We start from the raw sequence: 21,104 nt of genomic DNA, 5'->3' as shown, positions 1-21,104 counted from the left end.
AATATTTATATTGAAGCTAAATTAATATTTTAACATTATGCTGTTTTTATAACGTATTGTCTTCAAAACTTTGCATAGTTGAGCAAGTTATTTTCAGTATTACCTTTCCATTTTGCTGCATGTGCTTCCTCGGCTGCTGCTTTGCTTTTCAATGCAAATCAAACTTACGCTTCAAAACTCTTTGCTGTGCGTCAAAGCCCTTCTCTTGCATCTCCCCACTCCTCTGTGCAGACCTTTGAAAGCTGAAAGTTGAAGTATTTCCATTAAGTCTATTGACTTGAACTCCAGGGGATGGTTGTTGCAGTGGGACTTTTTTCTTTGGTTTGGGTTGGAATTGTTTGGGTTTTTTTGCAGTATTCTGGATACTGAAACTAGTTCACCTGCTGTTTCTCCAAAGCTGAAAACCGTTGTGCCTCTTTTTATCCAAGTTTTTTAATCTTAATGAGGTTTTTAGGAAGCAAAATGGATGGAGCTGATTAAATGTATGTTTTTAACAATTCTCATAATTTTTTAATAAGAAAAAGTAACAAATGAACGGATCTAGAGGTTTGCATGCTGTGTGTCTTATAATTTGGCAATAGGTCTAGCTCTGTTTTCAAAACTTATATGCTGTTTTCTTTTTTAAAAAAATTTTTAAGCTAAAGTGTTTACAGTTAGGTAATTCCTTTTGGACCCAAAGTCACGCTCTCCTGGAGGTATGGAAGACGAGTTCATTTACTTCACACTTCCCCTCACTCCTAACTTTGTGAAGCGCTCTTGTAAAATGAAACCGTGCTCTGCTGGAACACAGTCAAGTATTTCTTAGGCCGTGGACAGCAGGCAGGGTGTTATGTCACTGAGGAGCAATACCATGTTTTTATTCGGTCAGAGTGTCATTATGCTGATGTCCATGTCTTGGCGTGCATGAAGCAGTTGTTCTGCAACTTTTTCCTTTTGAGCTTTTCGGTTTGAGTTTTGGTTTGGATTTTTTGAGTGTTTGCAAGTGAACGTTGTTTTATGTGGTTTTGTGCTTAAGTAGAGTTATTAAAAAAATAATAATAACAGCAGTTAAAATGGTGATTATGAGGTGGAATGATAGACTTCTCTGGAAGTGGAATTTGTTCCCTTCGTTCCCATGTCCTAATGTTTTTCAAGGAGTCTTGTAGCAAGAGAAAAAGCTTTCATTCTCCTTGTTCCTCCATTTCATGAAGTTTGTACCGAGCCAGTTCGGGTAGAATTGTCTCTCACTCACGCATGCACAAAACTGTCTGTGATATTTCTCAGGAGGAGCTCAAGTGACAGAGCCACTCCTTTCTCATGGACCACCCAACAACTTTCAAAGCAACAGTTGTAGTTTGAGATTAATTTGAATCACTGCCTCATAGGAGAAATGTTTTCTGTTAAGCCTTACCTTAAGCATTTTCCCAAGCAGGGTTTTGTCTTTTTGTTTTGTTTTTCTTTTGAAAAAGTCTATTTTCAGTTGTAGTAGGATCAATTTGGGTTTTGCTTGTTTGCTGTCAGAGATTCTTAACGTTGATTCTTTTTCATGGAAAAGCTTTATATAAATCTATTCAAAATATTATTTGAGAGGGTAACCTTCATTTTGATGGCCTCGTTACTGTGGGGGGGGGGGTTGTTTGTTTTTTTGTTTTTTTTAGCAAGCTTAGCTTTTAAAATAGTGAAGACACATGAAATTGTGGCTGTCAGTTCTGTAGTCCTTGATCCCTGCTAGTGTCTGCATTGTGTGGTTTTGACTGAAGGTGACTTTTATGGTTTCCAGATTCAAAATTTATTTTATATTATGAACATATGTTTTGGCAATTGCTGTCGTTTATCTCCTCATTTGGCTATTCTCTCTGTTTGCTACAGGATATTTTCCATACAGATTCTTTACTGTTGTTTTATTTCTTGACACTGAAATGGCTAGCACCATACAGATACCTTGGCAAGATTCCAGCTCTTTTTCTCAAATTCTGGCAATAATTGTCCTATTGGAAATTGCAACACTGCCTGTGTAAAGTGCAACAGACTTTTTTTGTTAGGGATGATGTCAGCATGAGAGATGGCCCCAAGGGTCATTAAAAGAACATAGGACTTTTGACTGTTAGGGCTTTATTGACTTTTCTCCTCAATAAAATACCATCCTGCTGAAGACAGATTGGTGTCTGCAACGGGACGAGACATACTTGGTGACCTCGCTGTGTAGCCTGATGAAGCAGCATCCCAGTGCCATAAATACAGAGGCACTCTATTAAGAGCTTCTCAGAAATGCATTAATAACTGGCTTAAAATTTTATAGAAATCCTTGCTTTTCTATGAAAGTAATTGGCCTTTTTATACGACATTACTGACTTTGCTTTTAGGACCTTTGAGTTTTCAGTTCTGGTTTGAGCTGGTTTGTTTCTGTCTGTCCGAGTAAGACTGAAATGTGGTGTTAGCCAAAACTTTTTTCTTTGTGGTCTGTCCATCTATTGCTGACTTTAACGTATTGTTCTATGTAAACTGTCTGAGAAAAAGGAGTAAAGTAATATATTTTGAATTAGTCAGTGCAATATATAGGGGGGAATGTGCAAAAACAATATATTAGGTAAATTGAGGCTGTTATTGCTATTTAGATTAACTGAAATATTTACATGTTAAAACACTTGTAGAGGGAGAAGTTTATGTACAATATTAAGATGAATCGAAGTCATTGCTAGCATTTAGTAAAATGAATATATGAATGATGGGAAATACGAAGTCTTTGCTGGTAGCTTTTCACATTTCCGGCCTGCCTGCCTTATTCCTGCCTTTACTTCATGCTATGTCTCCTTCCCCAAGTTAAGGTTTAGTTGCGGAGCAGTTGGAATTGCTGAAGATAACGTATTTCACTGAAACAGATGAATGCCAGGGAGCAGAGCGTTAAGCAGAGCAACAGTAACATATGCTCTTCCTCGCCCCTAGTCTTCTCATTTGGAACTCACCATGGCTATGAACAGATTATTCGGGGTGGTTTAACAGTGCAATAGGTGTACTTGGAGTGTCTAAGCTGGTTGCGAGAGCCAGGTTGGACAGCTTACCTGCGTTCAAAAGGCACTGTGCTGTCTTAGGCAGGTTTTCTAGCCTGCGTCAGTGCTACCTAGGAGGTCTTGAGGCTCCTCTGTCAGTAGTGTTATTACTTGTCATTGTACATTGTCTGCATTATGTTTTATATTAACCTGTGCTTTTGCGTTGTCCATATTATCTGACCCTCCCTTCTCTCTCCTTTTCTGAATAATTGGGAGTTGACTATGGGTTTTGTACTACAGACTAGAGTATTTAGCATAGTGTCTAGGGACTAATAAGTCATGAAATAGAGGAACTGATGTTTATTCTCCTGTCCTGTCTGTGATGAGAAGTTGTATGTGTAGTATAGGTTCTTGGCAAGAATCTTTTCTATATTACATAAACTCGTGTGTATGCAGTACCTTATGTACGTGCTGCTGAAGGTTTTTTGTTTAAAAAATGGAAAAGTGAGATAAATGGAACTGAAGGAGATAATGAGGTGCATGGAGACCTTGGAGCCCTCTCAGAGCTTGCTGGCAGGTCTCTGGACCATGAGAGAAATGCATTTCTTTAAGCTTGTAGAAGTAAGGAAATGAGAAGATGCCACACAGAGCACATAGTCTTCTCTCCTTTTTTAGCAAGCAGATGTCTTTCTGTTGTTAGAGCACAAGTGTAGCCCTCCATTCTGGAGGTGGCAGGTTTGCATTATGATGTCCTGTATTCAAGTATATTTTTGAATATAGCTTACCATTGTGTAAGGACACTTTGTGAAAGCATATGTGGAGGAAGAAAGTTGGCATCCGTAAGGTTGCAGTCTTTGGTCCATCAGTGGTGTGATAATAGCAAGTTTTTTGATTACAAATAAGATAAAATATACATTATTAAATGACTTGACTTTAAGGTTCTGCCTTCCAACTGGAGCCTGCAAGTGAGTATCTTCAAATGAAGTTTAATGGAGCGTGAGTATAGTTTCATGAGACACTGTCTCAGCAGGCTGAAGAAGTTCTGGCCCTTTGCCATTCGTTCCTATTTCTGTGCAGCAGTTTGTCTCCCCTCTGCTCTGCACTGTAAACTAGACCACTGAATTTAGCTGGGTTAAGARGAACTCGTCGTCAGTTATGGAGTAGCAGGCAGGTTAGTTCTACCTTGTGAAAGCAAGAAGTTATATTCCAGTCTTGAGTGGTCAATTGTCTTGAAGTGCTCATGGGAAAGGGAGGAGATGTAAAAGAAAATAAGAAATAATCTCCTGATTGGGGAACAGAGGCTGCAGAAGGAAGCTATCTCTTTCATGAGCAGTGTGGGAGAAGAGCAGCTCAGGCCTATGTGAAGAAAAAAATGGAGAGGGGTATGCTAGGAGTGTATCCATTTATTGGTATTCATTCTGAAGCATTATAATTCTTCCAGGATACTGAACATGTGAACTGGTAAAGCAGATCTAAGTTAAAGAAAGGAAAAAACAGACGAGGAAGAAATACATCAAGAGAGCTAAATTTTGTGTTGTGTATGCTGGGATTGAGGGGCTGAATCAGCAAATCTGAAATGCATATTGATTCTAAGTGATGGTGTTGCAGCAAAACGTTTACAAAATGAGCTTAGTCTCCTTTGTTTTAACCAAGGTGGTTGTTAGTGCTAAAAGAAAATAAAATGTTAAAGTATGAGGACTTCAGTCTGATTGGTTTCCAAGTAATGTCTGCTTTGAAAATCCTGATTAAAAACTTTCTTTTAAAAATCTTCTGTTCTGCATCTTCTTCTAAACTTTTTTTTTTTGTAAAGGCAAAAACTTTTCTACATGCAGTTATGAGCTAGTTTAAGGAGATTGTGCTGACAAAGGAAGTCCACTGCCCTCACGAATCTGCTAGAGATGCAGTTCATGTAAGTCCTCCCAAGTTAGCTTTAGGCAGAATTTGTCAGAGTAGTTTAAACAATTTAAAAAAATATTAGTATGAGCTAACTTGACTGTTTTGCTTGCCCAGTGAATTGGGAAATGCTCACACAAGTGCTGTAGAATCAGTGGCTTCCAGTAAAGGGGCAGTAAGGGATATCTAATTGAGGTGACAATTTTACACCAGAGTAACTTGATCCCAGAAAGTATATCTCCAAGGCTTGAAGACATCACTTTAAACCATTTTGGCTAAACTAGCCTAAAAGACTAGGCATACAGGTCTTATGCTATGATTTGACTTGTTTGGCTTTTTTTTTCAGTTTAATCACAGTCAGATAGGAATAGGTTTAAGTCAACCCAAAGTAATCCCCTTTAAAACAGACTAATTAATGAAGGGGGGTGTGCTGCCTTATCAGCTTTGTAGGTGTAGTCCAGAGGACTTCTCCTGGAGATAAATACTGTATGCACATGTTTCCCACAAAAAAACAGTGGGACCTGCAGTGCAACCTGCAAGTGGGGAACTGAACTTCTTTGCCAATTTAACTGGACTTAGTGAGCTGGAGACCCTGGTTCATTTCTCTGTTAGATCTCTTGCAACTTTGCTTCTCCTACTTTCACTTACTTTAGTTAGCTTGGCTTGGTGTTTTACTGTTTGAAAAAGAAGCATGGTTATGCTGTTGGCCACATGCCCAAGTTTATTGAAGAAAAGGAATGAAATTGCTGGAAGAGAGAAGATTCTGCGGGGGCAGGGTCTACCACATGTTGGAAGCGGGGTATATATAAAAACTTCTTTAACCCCAAACTTCATAGTAAAGGGTTAAAATTAATCCTTATTTTCGAACATGGATGAACAGTTGGTCTTCACTGAAATCATCTCTGCTGTGTCAGCGCATTCAGTTACAGCGTGTAGTCTATCCATACTCGGTGCTGTTGTTTACTGAGCAGCCATAAAGCCTAGCTATGGGGTCATCTGTCTTCCTTGATCATGGCTTCCTTTTAAAGCCATTGAGTTCTGCTCCCTACTCATCTGAAAAAGTAGTTGCATCTCATTCCTGAAGTGTTTGTTCTGCTGCACCATATGTGATCCTTAAAACATCGTACTGGGTCCACAAATACGTATCCATAATGAGCAAAAGTTTGGGAATAAATCCCTGATCACCACTGTGTAATTTGCTGCTTTGACGAGAGATCTCTGTTTTATTTAGCAATGTGTATGTTAAGGAACCGAAAAGTGCAGTTTCATGGTTATCATAAGCCAGCCGGTCCAAATCTTAGCTACTGCCCAAAGTTGTGGTCCCTTTCTTCCATACTCCTGTAGCTGCACGTGCTCATCCTCTCCCGGGTGTTGGTGTTAGAGATTACACAGCGGCACCATAAATCAGATCATGTCTCAGAAGGGCTGAAGACTGTTTGTGGCTTTGGTTTTTGCAGGATTTGTTCTCAGCAATGAAATCCAACTGGCTGTGTGGCTGTACGATCAGGGATGTAAGAGAGGGGATGATAACACATGGTCAGTGAGGGATCATTCCCTTCAGTAGTAGCACTGGCTTAGATCAGCTGACTGTGAAACCACAGTCTATGTTTAAAAAAAAAAAAAAAAAAAAAAAAAGCTTGACAGAACAGTGATTCATTAAGGCTACTGATTTTCCTGTTCCAGGGCCTGTAAGAGGCTGAAGGCCAGGGAATATTGGGAATTCTGAATTCTTTGTAAGGGCTAGAGCTTGTCACCTTTGCCTATTTGCCAGCAATCGCATAGGAACAGCCATATAATGATGATCTATAGTTTCCATTCTTTTTTTTTATTTTTAATAAAAAGCAATAGTCTTCCTTGCAAAAGGAAAATACTATTATTTCTCAGAGGAAGTGGCATTTTTTCCAAGTTGTCATTCTGACTGGAATGTTTATGCTCTTCTTGCAGTACTCATGTGGTCTACTGCTGTGTGAAAATCTTGCTTTAGTTGGGAATGCTCTTGTCAAACAAGCATGTACAGCATCTGACATAAAGGGTGCAGGACTAAAATGGATGTGTTTGTGTTTAGTCAGTGCTTTTCACTGTGACACCCATAAGGTTTTAATTCCTGTGTAAAACAGAAAGCTAAACCACAGCAAGTATGCATTAAAATAACTTGGAAGAAGAAAGGGAGCAAGAACGGGAGTTGGTGTTTAGAGTCTTCTCTATTTTAGTCTTTGATCCCAGGTATGGCTGAGGTTATTTATTTATTTTCAATATAAAAAGAAAGCTCAGACTTTTGTACATAGATTTTATTAGTTTTATAGTGAATAGTGAGTATTGCAGAGACTAAGCTCAGTGATAGTTATACTTAATCCATTTCTTGGTTTTATGTGATGTGTTTTAATGGAGAAGAGCTGAAGGGGCAACTTAATAAGCTAGCGTAGTTCAAGCAATCTGGAAGCCAAATTCTGACAGCCTCCCTTTTGCAACTGTTCCTAAGATGCTCCTGACTTAAAACAAGCCGAATGAAACCTGGCTAGTTTTTTGTTGTTGTTGTTGTTGTTAACCTAGGTGTTGAGGGAAAAGGTAAATTCTTTGACCATAGTACTCATGCATCCTTTGTTTGTAGCAAATTTAGCAAGTGAGAGTTCTTCAGAGTAAGGTGGGGTTTTGTTTGTTTTTAAACTCTGGCAAAAGCTTTATTGTTTGTACTGAGTGTGCCAAAACACAAGTATAGCCAGAGCGAGTAGTATATGCAAAACTTTGGTCCATACCGCTGAGATTTGGCAAAGATTTGGTGACAATTTGAAATGGGATTTATAAAGGACAATGTGAGGCAGCTTTGGTTAAGAGCATGCTACAAACCTGGTTTTTAATAGAGCAAGTCAGGAAATGTAGAAGACTCTCATAAATGTGATCTTTCAGTTTTAGTGTGTTATACGGTATATTGTCAGGTTTGTTAAGTCGCCTTTGGTGGTAAGCACCTCTGCGTTGCAGGCGTAGCGCTGCCAAGCTGACGCTTGGACCAAACCACTAACCTCTGCCTCATTTTCTGTAACTGCAGAAATCTTGCAGTCTGTTAGAAACCAGCAGATTGGAGATTCTCGGTTACAAAATGTTAGTCCTTGCAAGCATTAAAACACGATTTAATGTTGCTACTACTGCTGCTAAGTAAAAATGTGATATGTATATGAAGAATGGATCATATATTTGACAACTAACTTTTCTAACTTAATGAAATAATGGAAATAGAAGCCGGAAATGGGGGGCTGTATTTCAGTAGGCTGTTTACAGGRCTGCAGAAGTATTGTAGGTGAAAAGAATCTTCCCTGTAACTGTTACTCAGGTATTTCGACTTGGGTATGGTGGTGCTATGGCACTCGCGTTGTGCATTGCCTAGGGAAAACAAAGGAATGGCTGAAGTAAAGTAGGCTCTTCTCAGCTCAGTAAATGCCAACTTTAATTAATAGGCTAAATTAATAGGTTTACAAGAGGTGTCTAAGCTAGATGGGAGAACGCTTGGGAAAAGTTCAGGTTCGACAAGGCTGGCAGGTAGACGTTGAGTCAGGGGAAGTCATTTCTGAGGTTCTTTTTAAATAAGTACTTAGAAGAGTGGGTATGACAAAAGTGGTGGTGTTATATAATAGCAGGCAGGAAGAAGTAAGGTCATCCCTCCTATGGCAGGAAATCCTCCAGGTGTGAAACGAAGCTTTAAAGATGCTGACATTTTCAGTGCTTAGAAAGGAGAGGAAAACATTCCCAGCTGCTGAGTTCAGAGACCCAACATCATCAGATTGATATCATAAAAGTATGATGGTTTTTAATTTTCTTGCGCAAGAAAGAACAAACAGTACAATAACAGCAGTAGCTCATCTGTTCAGGGCTATGCGTTCATTTTATTCATCTTCTTTTAGTAACGTTATGAAAATGTTTTCTGCATTAGAGTCACAAGCTTTGCTGTTTTCAAGTTCTCAAGTTCTCATTTCAAGTGTTGAAATGTTTGGGAGGTARAACAAATCAGTTCATAAGACCAGGATCAACATGCTTGAATTTACTTGGCTAATAGAAAGAATTACAAATGAACAGAACGTGCCCTTAAAGTTTATATAACAATGTGCTTCAAATGCATTTGGAAATGTAAGTAATGGTTCTGATAGATTTGGTTTTAAATGTGTTTTGTCATAATTGAGCTATCAAATAACATCAAGAAGTTCCTCAAAAGGTCTGTTTACGCACATCTTTCAGATAACATTGCTAATCCGAGCAGTTAATTTCCAGGGAGGAGGCTGGCTGTTATGAAGCAGTAGTTGTAAATGAGTTTGTTCAGGTGAAGTACTTTCCATATCTGCAAGACTACACCAACTACTTCCCTACTTTTTCATGACGTATATCCATGCAGGTTAATATATTTTAGATTTGTCTAGTTTAAAAAGAAAAACTTGAATGCTTTTGAATTACAGCACATGCTTCATAGTTTTCAGAAAAACGGAATATTTTCTTCAGATGAAGTAATCCTAATTAGGGCTGTGTGTACCAGCAAACGTTACTGTCAGGATTTAAATCTGTTCGCAGATAACAGTAGTGTTGCATTGCTGCAGCACGTTCATGGCTGATGTCCCACATCTGCAACTGGTTTGCTGTAGAAGACATGATATATCATGGGTGGGAGCCCACAGTTTACAGCTGCTGACATTATGTCACAAACTCTTTCCCATTAGCATTTTGCCAGCGGGTGTTGTGGTGGTTGATGACTTATAGTTTTGAATGGACAGTCAAAAGTCTGGGTTCTGTTGGTTTCCATTAAAAAAATGCGAAGGACACGTGCAGATCAGTGGGGACAAAAGACAAATCTTTTCTTAATTTATTTTTTTTTTTAATCTACAAAACTTTGTAACACAGACCAGGCCTAGAACTGCTCTTCATGTCATAGTTAATTGGAGTGAGAGCAGACGTGGTATTCCCAGAGCAACTGGATTAATAGACTGATCACAACAGCATCTCGGGGTGAACTGGAATTCACCACCGTCCTGCTTTTTTGAGTGCCGGCAGCAGTTGAGCCACAGCTCCCCCTCTTTATAGCTTAAGCCGGGGGGTAAAGTGCCAGGCACCTTAGTGCATCTTTGTGCATCTATGAATTTCTGTTTGAAAAAAAACTTTCGTTACAATTTAGGTTAAAGATATGATCACAGTCCTGCTAGTGTTTGATGTTATGGTAACGTTCTTCTTTTAACAATAAGTGATTCTGTTTAGTGCCAAATGATGCCATTTTAAATGTAATGTATTTTCTAGTCACATTTAAATTTGGATATACTGGCTTTCTGAGAGGAATCCTGATTAATATGGAAAGGGTCAGCGATCTCACTCCACTCTGAAACTTAATTTGGTGTCTGTATCATTGGCTTTTTTTTTTTATCTTTCACAAAGAACTTTAGTTCCAAAGAACGTTTCCCCTTTGCCAAAATTCCACGTGATCTTGCCTTCAAGGAAACAGATCTGTTTATAGCAGCCTGGAAGAGCCTTTTTAAAGCAGATTTCTGGTACCAGTAATTTTAACCCATGAAAGGTGAACAGAAACAAGTCATTCCTAGTCCAGATTGCAATAACCATATTTCACTCATATGTTTATTCTTCGTGAAATTCAGAATTTGTGCTTTTGGGGGGCTGGGATTAGTCTCTCTCTTCTTCTCATTCTGCATTTAATGGTATGTCATGTAGCAAGGGTATGCGCACATGTAGTAAAGCAGATACTCTGCCTCAAATTGGCTGGTGCTTGTTTGACTGGACAGTTATCAATTGTTTCTTAATTCATGCCACAGTATTTGTGAAAATACTTAGGATTTAAATAAGATCTCACTGCAGCGTTGTGTCATTTTTCTGAGAAATGGAGAGAGAAATATTCATATGAATTTTAGTTATAATAGTTTGTACTGTAACTTCTGGGGTTTTTTGGTTATTGTAGAGTTATTTTTTTATTTACACACACACACACACACACATGCACACATGCTAGCAGAAAAGCATTTATAACTTAAAAATTTAATTGACCAGGTATTTTGAGTTAAATACCTTAATCTTTGTTCCTCTATCTCACACTCACTTTCTCTTTCTGGAAAAGCACCAGATACTGCTGTCCTGCAGGTTAATACACATGTAAATATATAACCAGTCACCGGAGTGCTTTTCTTTAAAATACTTCTCCCCTAGTTTTGTTAGAACTGTTCATTTCCTTTAGGTATTTTTAGGAGGAAGGAGAAGAGAACGGAGTTGCTGAATTGTTGCATACACTGAAGGCTGTATTCTGTGCCCCACTGCTGATCCCACATGGAGGTCTGATTCCTGGGGTGAGGGAGGATTCCAGAGAAATTGGCCAAAATCAAAAATGTCACTGATTCTTAGGGATGCTGTGTTTTGGATTTTTGGAATTTTAAATACTTGTTTGTTTTGGGGAGGTTTTTTTGGTTCGGTTGGGGAGAAGAGGGTTGCAAATAACCAAAAGTGGTACTTCACATCCAATTTTAGAATTCACACTGTATTTTATAATGTATTTGCTTTTGTCTAAATCTTGAGGTGTGCTTGGAAATCATCCTGTTCTGGTTTTGCAGTATCTTGGCCTTCTTTCTAGCGTTTGCCTTTTTTTGTTCCTGGCAAACCTCCCTCTTAGCTCCCCACTCAAGCACATGAACTCACAGATGCTCAAATAAGATGGTATTCTCATGACTATCATGTGAGTAAAACTGCTGCGATGTTACTGACTGAACTTGTAATTGGTTACACCTACTTTGAATGGTTTAAGAGACTGTATTGCTGCCTCAAAGTTCAGCTCCGATTTAAACTGCTTTCCATTGAATTTCCAGTGCTAGGCGGAAATGCCATGATTTAAAAATCACTGTAGATTGAGGGAAGTTTGGAAAACTTAAGTCTTTACTGCTAGCCAACTTTAGTGTGTCTTTTCTATCATGCTGTGAGCTCATTTGTTGTTTTAAAAAATGTATTTCTATTTCTTCATACTTAATCTTATTTTGCAGGGACTGACTTCTTTGGAAATACCAAATCATAGCTAAGAAGGACTTCATATATTTCGTAGTACTCTTGTGCCTTATGGTCTGAACAATACATAAATACTAGGTTTTTAATGCTCTGTAGTAAGATAAAATGAAACAAAAAGCAACTGAGACTTCTCACATTTATGGTTAAACCCTTTCCAAAACAGAGTTAAAACAAATCTTACATTGTGATGTTTTCTGCCAGAAAATATGTCTTGTTAATTGAGAGGCCTATTTCTCTGTTAAAATGGGTAGTACTAAAAACTGCTTTGCCAGCACAGCTGTGTGAAGGAGGGATGAAGCTGTGTGTTGGAAGGGTGTTAGTATACTGTGAGATAATGACAGCGGAATTAACTCCCATTCCTGTAAGATCCCCCCAAAAGCACAATGTATGGGGACCCATGATGTAATAATTCTTTAAAATAGATGCATAAACATCTAGTTAATGTAGAAATTGAGGTGTCCCCCCCCCCCCCCAGATTACACTCTGTTCCTATTTGTTGCTTGTCATCTCTAAATCTCTGGAATAATTTGCATTTTTCTCCCTTTCTTACATTGTAACACATGATTGTGAAACCTTATGGCAAGCTGCATGTATCTCAAATAATTTTAGTGATTACAAATACTATGATTGGCTGCACTTACTATGAATGTTTCAGGATTTGTATTTGTGTTGGGACAATATGTTTGTTTGGAAATCGCTCTTCTGTTATGTTTTAGGACAATGTTGGCACAGGAGCGATCCCATTGGGAATGTTGCAATTTGGGGCATCACGTTGTTATGTAGTTTTAGCACTGTTATTCTGCTTCAACTCTACTGCAGCTACACAATTTTTATAGTTTTCGTATGAGTTTGCTATCACTTTTTAGTAAAACATTAATGAGAATCAAATTATGGAAATAAGGTAAAGAAACCCTGGGAAAGACTAGTGAGTTAAGGGAGATGGCTTGTGCAAAATAGGAGTCCACTGCATAAATTCCCTTGAAAGTGTATGCTATGTCTCTGCGGGAAATAGACATTTTATTGTCTCCTTTATCATCTACAGATTCTTAGGCAGGTTCTGATCGGCCTGATTCATCTAAGCTGTCTCCACTGAGGCTGAAGTTTTGCGAGTGCTTTATGTCAGCAAAAGTTATCCCTGCCACCAGGAGAAGAGACCCTGCCGCCGTTATTTTCCTGGTGTTGCCRTAAAGGTTTGCAGGATTGTGCAGTGAGGTGATGAGGGAACTGGTAGGGATTTTTAATAACCTGGAGAAATTGTTAGATGCAACACTACTCAGGGTTTCCCCTAAACAGTGACGATACAAAGGGCCTGGAATGAGCAACAGAGGGAGGAAAAGTTTCTGGCAGTAGCAGGAAGGCAGGATCCGTCACTGTAGTCTTTCTTTAATTTAAGTTGTGTTGGCTTATGCTAGCTTGAAATTTATGTGAAAGACCACTTTGGTTATGAAGTCAAACCTTTAGCTCAGCCCGATTCATTTATATACTTATCTATTATTTATTTATTTAGAAGAATCTTAGGAGTTATCCCTTGTGAGTTAAGAGTCTTAACCATACCGAAATAGTTGAGAGGAAGAAAAAGGGCACACGTGATGACTCTTCCTTGCTTGATTTCAACCAAATTTTTCAGGCAAGGGAGTTTTGAGATACAGCATTTGTTGCACAGGYGTTCTGCGAGGAGGTGGTAGTTCTGTTGCTGATGATGGATCTATCTACCACCTCTAGTTGTGGAGCAAGTTGCCAGGGTTTGAATGCCCTCTGCTGAACAAAGTGCTGTTGCTTGACCGAATCGTGCTAGTTTTGACTTTGCTTACTCTTTGATAGGAGGTACATTACCATTCAGTTTGTGTCATGGTATTTCTTGGGGTTCTCCAACTTTGTAAACCCAGTTGACTTGGAGTAGGTTGTAGATGTGATAGAATCAGGTGGGCATGATGGGTTTTGACTGGCTTTCTGAATGAGGGTTGATCAGATGTCTGTGCTCACTCCTTTTAGGTCAGTGGCTGTGCCCTGAGCTATGGCAAGCATTTATTTTTATTTTTATTTTTTACTGTATCTGCAAGGATGGATGCAGTAGCCACTGAGGGTTTATTAGGTTTTCTCGCACAAGTTCCCTCGTAGTTTGTATGCCACCACAGTGGCCACTGGTGAGAAATGCTGTTAAAAAGACAGGTGGACTATGACCAGCTTGGTTTCAGTTTCATTGGGCATGAATAATGTATTTGAAACATTTAACTGATGTTTTATCCAGATTAGCAGATGGTAAGATCAGGATGTTAGGGAAACTGTCTTTTGCTACCTATAAGTGAAAGTTTTTCTTCACTTTACTTAAAGAATAGGTGTCCTCTTTCCTGAAAAATAGAAAAGTGGGGGGAAAAAAGTTGTTGTGTGCCATAAGACATTTAAGCAATTCGAGGAATGCAATACAAACTTAATGCCAATGACTTTTATTATTTTGTAGTTTTAGCTCCCAGTGTTGGAGCTGGTTAGAAATAGCAATTTAAACAGGGTGATTTTCAGCTGATACAAGCTGAAAAGAAGGGAAGCGCCTAATTGCCTTTGTAGCGTGATTCTCCTACTCATTGCTGAACAGACAAGGAGTTTTGTGTTTCCCATTACCTTTTTATATCAGTGTATTAGAAGTTTCCATGATTTTCATGTTCTCTCATCTGTGTGTATCAACATCTGGTATATTTTATATCTGTCATAGCCTTTGCTGTAGTTGGCTTCACTCATACCTGCAGACTGCAGTTCCTTCCCGCTTGTATATTAAAATACATCTGAAGGTTGTTCTCTGCAAAGTTTTCGTAGCGCTTCTTTCTACTAGGATTTTTATTACTTATTTTTTCTCCAGTGATCAGCGATAGCTTAGGGTGTTTTCTGATCAAAGCTCTAAGCATTGAGCTAGACAGAGTTAGTTCCTGCTGCACTAAGAGCAACTGCTTTTCCTTGGGCARCACAGAGCAGAGGCAGTGAAGTTAATTTAAATGCAGTGGACAGAGTATCTCTGATAAGGGCTCTTTTGCTCTGGGCAAGCTTGCCTTTGTCTGAAAAAAATCTTCAAGACACACAAGACCCTTCTGAATCATCAGTGTTTGCAAAGTAACCTGTATTGAGTAGTTCCTTCATGGAATAAAGAGATAGAAATTACCGTATTCAGCTTATAAAATAAATTTGGGGGCGAGGGTTCTTATCTTCCTGTGCTGGTGAGGAGGAATTGCAATTCAAAATAAATAAATAAAATAGCAATTAAATTTGGATTTTTTTTTTAATCACTCACAACACTGGTTCAGGCTAGATAGTTCTTTGTCAGTGACTGTCCACTGTTGCTTTAAAATGTAAGGGTGAAGTGTCAGTTTGTTGAACTGGCAGGAGCTTTGTAGGAACTCCCTGCTGCCACAGGGTAATCCTTCTTGTGCTCTTGATGGTGACCATAACTCTTGTCAGCGTTCACAGCTGGGTGTGCTAGGAAGCAGGAGCTGCTTGTGTTTGTTTGGAGAACCGCCCTTTGGCATTTATTTCCGTGCCCTTCTTTAAACAAAAAATAACCCTCTGCAACTGTGCTATTTATCACAGTGCAGCTTTTACACTTGAAGGAATACAGTGTAGAGAGTAATGCTGGTGGATATTTTATACATGTAGACCTGATAATTGGAATTGGCTTAGGGAAAATGTTGATCTTCAAATATAGACATTTTGTGCTACTTTGGATTAAATTTTATCTCCTGCCCGAAAGGGAATGTATAATCACAAAGAAATAGTAAACCTTACAGCTCGCAGCAAGCAGGGCATTTCTCTGGAACTGGGGAGACCAGCTCAAATCCTTGCATCRCCTGATTGAGAGTAAAGGCTTGAACTGTTACCTCTCTGAAGGGGGAAAGCTCTGGCCATCGTACAAAAAAAAGGGGATGTGCTCCATGTTTTTCCCTATTGGAGCTGTTATCTATAAATGTGTGTGTATCTATATGACATGTATATATAGGAGACTAGAGGCTTGAAACTGAGATTTCCATATATCACAAAGTATTTTAGGAAGGAGGTGGGAGAAGAGTGTGTGTGTGTGTGTGTGTGTATGCTTTAATACACACAACCAATGGCTGTTTAATCACTATATAAAGTGTAATAAATCCCTCATTAAAGCACCCAAATACCAAGTCCATAATCTAAAGAGGTCCTAGAAAAGAGATTGGAAGCTGGGCTTTCAGCATCTTAAACTAGCTCCCTAAGCATTAGGCAATTTGATATGTGAAAGCATGACTGCTAGGGAACGTTGCATCTGTCTCTCTCTTTCTCACTGTGGCTGTAAAATTTTAAGATCTTGGTTTCTTTCCTGTGTGAAATGGGAATCATTTTGTAATCTTGAAAATTTTACAGGACAGCAAAACCGATTCCTGTCCAATTCTTCGCAGTGTGTCTCTGTGTATACAGACAATGCTTGCCCTCATGAAGTTTCACTGAATGTTTCTTTTTTGCCCGCAGATTTGTCACGGAACAGACTGTCAGAGCTTCCAGCAGAAGCATGTCACTTTGTCTCCCTCGAGAGCCTTAATTTGTACCAGAATTGCATTCGATACATCCCAGAGGCTATTTTGAACTTACAGTCTTTAACATTTCTAAATATCAGGTAATCTTTATTTTAAAGACCTTGCTTAGCATCAGTATTCTAGGTTTATGCATCTTGGAACATCAATAAATAATGCAGACATGGTGTGTAATCATCGTGGTGTTATATTGCATGGCATTGAATCAAAGCGCCCTGAACCAGACTTACAGACTTAGGTTGATCAGGGAACACAAAGATTAAGAAGTGGCTTGTAAAAGTGGAAAATGAAGAAGAGAGCTTAATTCCGTTCTGAAGGACTCGCAAAACAAATTCCAGTAGTTTTCATGTGAAATACAAGCATGCTGATGGAAAAGAGTGGATGGAGTTATTGGATAGTCCTTAATATTCACCTGTCAGCTGCTAAATAAGGCTTACTGAATTTCCATTTATATTGGCTGCACTAGTGGCTTTTAAAGAGCTTTCTCAAGCATTAAATGCTTGTCTGCCTGCACTAAAAGCTAATTGCCACAACAATCTAGCTGTTGATGAAATTCAGTTGTGTACAGGATTCTCCATTTCTAGAAACAATGTTTTAAGAGGTATGGAAAGTTCCTAGTCACAAACTAACAGTGATGCCAGGCAAGAAGGATTTCAGGCGATTTCTTTTTGGTGTTATATTTCTGCTACTTCAATTTGTTTGTGTTTCTTTTTATTATTATTATTATTATTAACAATGAGAATTGTAGGAATAGGATATGAGTCAGATATGGATTTCCTATTGCTGTGATCTCTAGCAGGTGCAGTCCAATTATTGTCCTTTTAACAGCTGCTGTTGGTTCACCTACTGCTCAGAACTGTTTTTCTTATAGCAGGAAAATGTAGGCTTCAGGCATGAAAAGAACCCACACCATATTTTGGTAAACATCAGCATCTGGCTTTGTCCTTAGTTATGATCATAACTTTCTAATTGTCCAGTCACTACTGCTTGCTATCGTTTATTTTTAGAGAAGCTTTCTCTTTTATAAATAATTCTCATCCTGTTTGATTCATTCTGTGAGGTTACAATCCAGTCATATGACCTCATATTTGCTTTAATAGTAATATATTGTGAAATGACCAACACTGGATTTTGAAACAACCAAATCCCTCATACCAGGAATCTTGATCCACATGACATACTGAATAGTTAAAGTATATTTCTAATTGAGTAAGTAATGACTTCCTCTGTGGGTTTTGTACGTGTTGACCTGCAATACTAGCTATCTGAAGGGCTTTCACACTGTGTTCAAACATATTAGGTTGCGACAGAGGGCGGCCAGTTATCAGAAGCACCTAAAAGCGCCTGAAAAGGTCATGTTCCTCCACCCTGAGTGGAGTCTTCTCCAAAAGAATCTGATCAGGGTTAGTACTTTGTCCTGAGAGTTTGTGCACACATAACTAGGTAAAGCAGGTAATGAAGGAAGACTTCATGACCTTAGTTTTACAGTAATAAGGGAGAAGTTGAGTTGACCATTATCAAAATGGACTGTGCTTTTTGTATATCTTTCATTACATTAAGATGTGAGGTGATTTTGCACTAGAGTGAGATGATGATGACTTTGTTTTCTTTCTGTCCAAAAAGTCGAAACCAACTTTCAACACTGCCAGTACACTTGTGTAGTCTACCGCTAAAAGTTTTGATAGCGAGTAATAATAAGTTGGTTTCAATACCTGAAGAAATCGGACAGCTCAGACAGCTGACAGAGCTTGTGAGTATACAGTTATTTTTTTAACTATCATTATTCAATCTTTAATTTTTAATTGATGTGTTTAATAGGTTCAYATGTGTTTCAGAAGAAATACCAATTTTTTTAACCAATTAAAAATAATGCAGTAATTAGGATGCTGTCTTGGGATGTGTGAAATCAGAATTGTTTCCTGTTCTGCTAAGAACGCTGTGATTGTAAACTGTCACTTGCATGCCATAGCAAGTAACTGAAATCTGCTTTTGGCCTAAGAAAGATTTGTATCTGTCATTCTATCTCCAGCTATGTTTTTTTGACTTTGTAATAGAGATATTAGAAAAAGAATATGAAATATTGTCTGAGGTTTTAAAAATCTGATTTATGTGGGGAAAAGATACCTTGCACTGGAGAACTAGTGATCCACATCACTAAGAATTTTCCCTATTTTTGAGGGAGGCTGTATGGAATTAGAGCTCCTGGTGCATTTTCTTCTGGCAAAAAGCTTTCATATGGGAAGTTGCACTGTCTCAAATAACATCGAGTAACTTAAGTAACTTTCTTAAGTTTTTATTCCCCCATGTATTTAAAATGAGAATAATGCCTCAGCTCAGAAGTGAGATTTAATGAATGTAAGCATCCAGGKTGTTATGTAAATGGTTGTCTCTTTTCTTTCAGGCCCTGAATAAAGTACCATGTATCATAGTTAACAGACTTGCCAGTTCGTGGTGGTAATGTCAAAACTGCTAACTTGCTCTTTATTTTTGCTTTGCAGGATGTGAGCTGTAATGAAATACAAACAATACCTCCACAGATTGGCAATCTGGAGTCCTTGCGTGACCTAAATGTCAGAAGAAATCATTTGGTGCGTTTACCTGAAGGTGAGATAAAGGCTGTTAGTCGTAACAGCAAAAACTTTGAGCCCTTCTGGATTCCTTTTAATGTTTTTTTTCTTTTCCTGAGAGCTAGGTGCAGGTGTATTTAATTAATCATTTTGTAAAACACACATTTGAGTTTTATGCTTCTTGTTTTCAAACCTGCTGAACTAGATATTTGTTTTCTATCTCCAGAGCTTGCTGAGTTGCCTTTGATTCGGTTAGATATCTCCTGCAATAAAATAACAACAATCCCTGTTTGTTACCGGAACCTCAGACATCTGCAGACCATCATGTTAGAGAACAACCCTCTCCAGTCACCCCCTGCACAGGTAAACTGCAGCTGGGAATTGGGGTGACTATTTTAGCTGAAAAGGGGGGAATGAAGTTAAAAGCTGAAGGATTATATTAGAACCTTTACTTAAGAACAAGAGAAGTTTAAATAATGTATATCCTCTACCAGTTTTAAATGTACATCACAACTTGAAGAAGCTTTCTCTTCCCTTACTGATGGCATTAGTAGTTTCGCCTTTATGGGGTTATACCAAGAATTCCTCTGTTAGCATCTCKCTAATATTAGCTGAAGATTTCTAATAGCTATAGTTTCAGGAGAGCTATAGGAGAGAGGAAGCAACTATTAGACAAAATTGGTTTTGTGCCACTCAAATGTCAAAATTTAGACCGAGGACCCAGTTCTGCTCTGTGTTCTGTTTCATTTTGCAGTAGTGGGCTCACATCAGCCTTTGGGCTAGAAACTTCAATATGGTTAGTGGCTAATTTAAATTTCAATGTGAGTATATAAGCCCTTCAGTACTACAGGTTCTACTGTGAGCTCTGCTTCTGAATCAAGAGTGGCACATGCTAAGACCTGTAGTTTCCGCCTCACTGTAGAATGCAAAGACAGCTGTGATTAGCCTCATTTACTTCCAGTTTGAGCTTGCTTTGGCAGTCTGCCGCCGCCATTCAAAGTTGGGCATGGGTGGGAGGCATCTTTTCTGATGCGAAGGGTATAAATTCTAGTAGGTATAAATGCTTACATCATTTGCCTAATGAAATCTCAGTATCCGGATGACAGAGTTGCATGCAGAGCAGATGTACGTGGAAGACGGCTTCCATTTGTTTGTCACGGGCATCCCATGGCACTCCACTGTAGCTGTTTCTCTAAAATGCAGCAGGGTTAGAAGAAAAGATGTATTGATTGATATAAATATGCTCACTGATTACTCCCAACTGCAGGTTAAATGTCTTTAGAGTACTTTGGAAAGGTGCTGTCAAATTATACTGACTTTTTTTGTTTGTTTGTTTTGGTTTGGTTTTTTAGATATGTATAAAAGGAAAAATTCACATATTTAAATACCTGAACATAGAAGCATGCAAGATAGCTCCAGACCTGCCTGATTATGATAGGAGACCCATGGGGTTTGGATCCTGGTGAGTTTGGCACAATCCAAGTTCCCTGTTTTGATGTCATTCAGGAAAACTTGTCAGCCATCTGAATTTGAAAAACTAGATCCAAGGATTGTTCACTGGTCAGCACACTGATGGAGGTAGCTTTGAAGAATATCACTTGTGTTATCTCATGATACATTCTAGCAAGATACCACTATAAAAGAAGCAAAGAAGAGTTCAGAAGAAAAAAACTAGGTAATATCATATGTAAGGCAGTGTTAGCATTAATATACAGTGAGAAGAGAGTGTTGGGATCTTCAGAGTACAAGGGATATGCTGTCATGTTAGTAACCAGTGTGCTTAGTTTATAAGATCTTAATATTTCCTGCATACTTACTGAAGTATAACCCTACTGTGATTTTTAACCTTTTGTACAGAATTTATAACTGCTTTGCTCAAACCACAGGTGTAAATGCTGATCTCCACCCCGTTAGTAAACTGTTATTCTTGGCCAGCTTTCACTTGGCACAACTGCTTAGCATCATAACACAAATATTGGAACAGTCAGCTATATCAGCTGCTAAATTAAGATGTTCAGAGAAAAGCAGGAGTTCAGATTTATAGCTGTTATAGAAGAAAGGGAGGCAGTGAAATATGAAACTAAATATATTTTTAAAATGATCTTGGAAGGTGA

General features: G+C 38.5%; 1 protein-coding gene across 6 annotated transcripts in view; it reads left to right on the top strand.

Moving 5' to 3' along the window:
* Positions 1 to 21,104, top strand: part of LRCH3 (leucine rich repeats and calponin homology domain containing 3) — a 71,152-nt gene that overhangs the window by 14,016 nt on the left and 36,032 nt on the right. For all 6 annotated transcript variants that reach the window (XM_026070881.1, XM_026070882.1, XM_026070884.1 and 3 more), the window contains exons 2-6: positions 16,362 to 16,506; positions 18,047 to 18,173; positions 18,922 to 19,027; positions 19,217 to 19,353; positions 20,343 to 20,452. In XM_026070881.1, the coding sequence (XP_025926666.1) occupies positions 16,362 to 16,506; positions 18,047 to 18,173; positions 18,922 to 19,027; positions 19,217 to 19,353; positions 20,343 to 20,452 (625 nt within the window). The remainder of the gene's footprint in view (positions 1 to 16,361; positions 16,507 to 18,046; positions 18,174 to 18,921; positions 19,028 to 19,216; positions 19,354 to 20,342; positions 20,453 to 21,104) is intronic.

This window comes from Apteryx rowi, unplaced genomic scaffold (genome assembly GCF_003343035.1).
Source record: "Apteryx rowi isolate R43461 unplaced genomic scaffold, aptRow1 scaffold_32, whole genome shotgun sequence".
NCBI lineage: Eukaryota > Metazoa > Chordata > Aves > Apterygiformes > Apterygidae > Apteryx > Apteryx rowi.
Note: the sequence above shows the minus strand (reverse complement) of the source record. Positions and strands in the feature narration are given on the sequence as shown.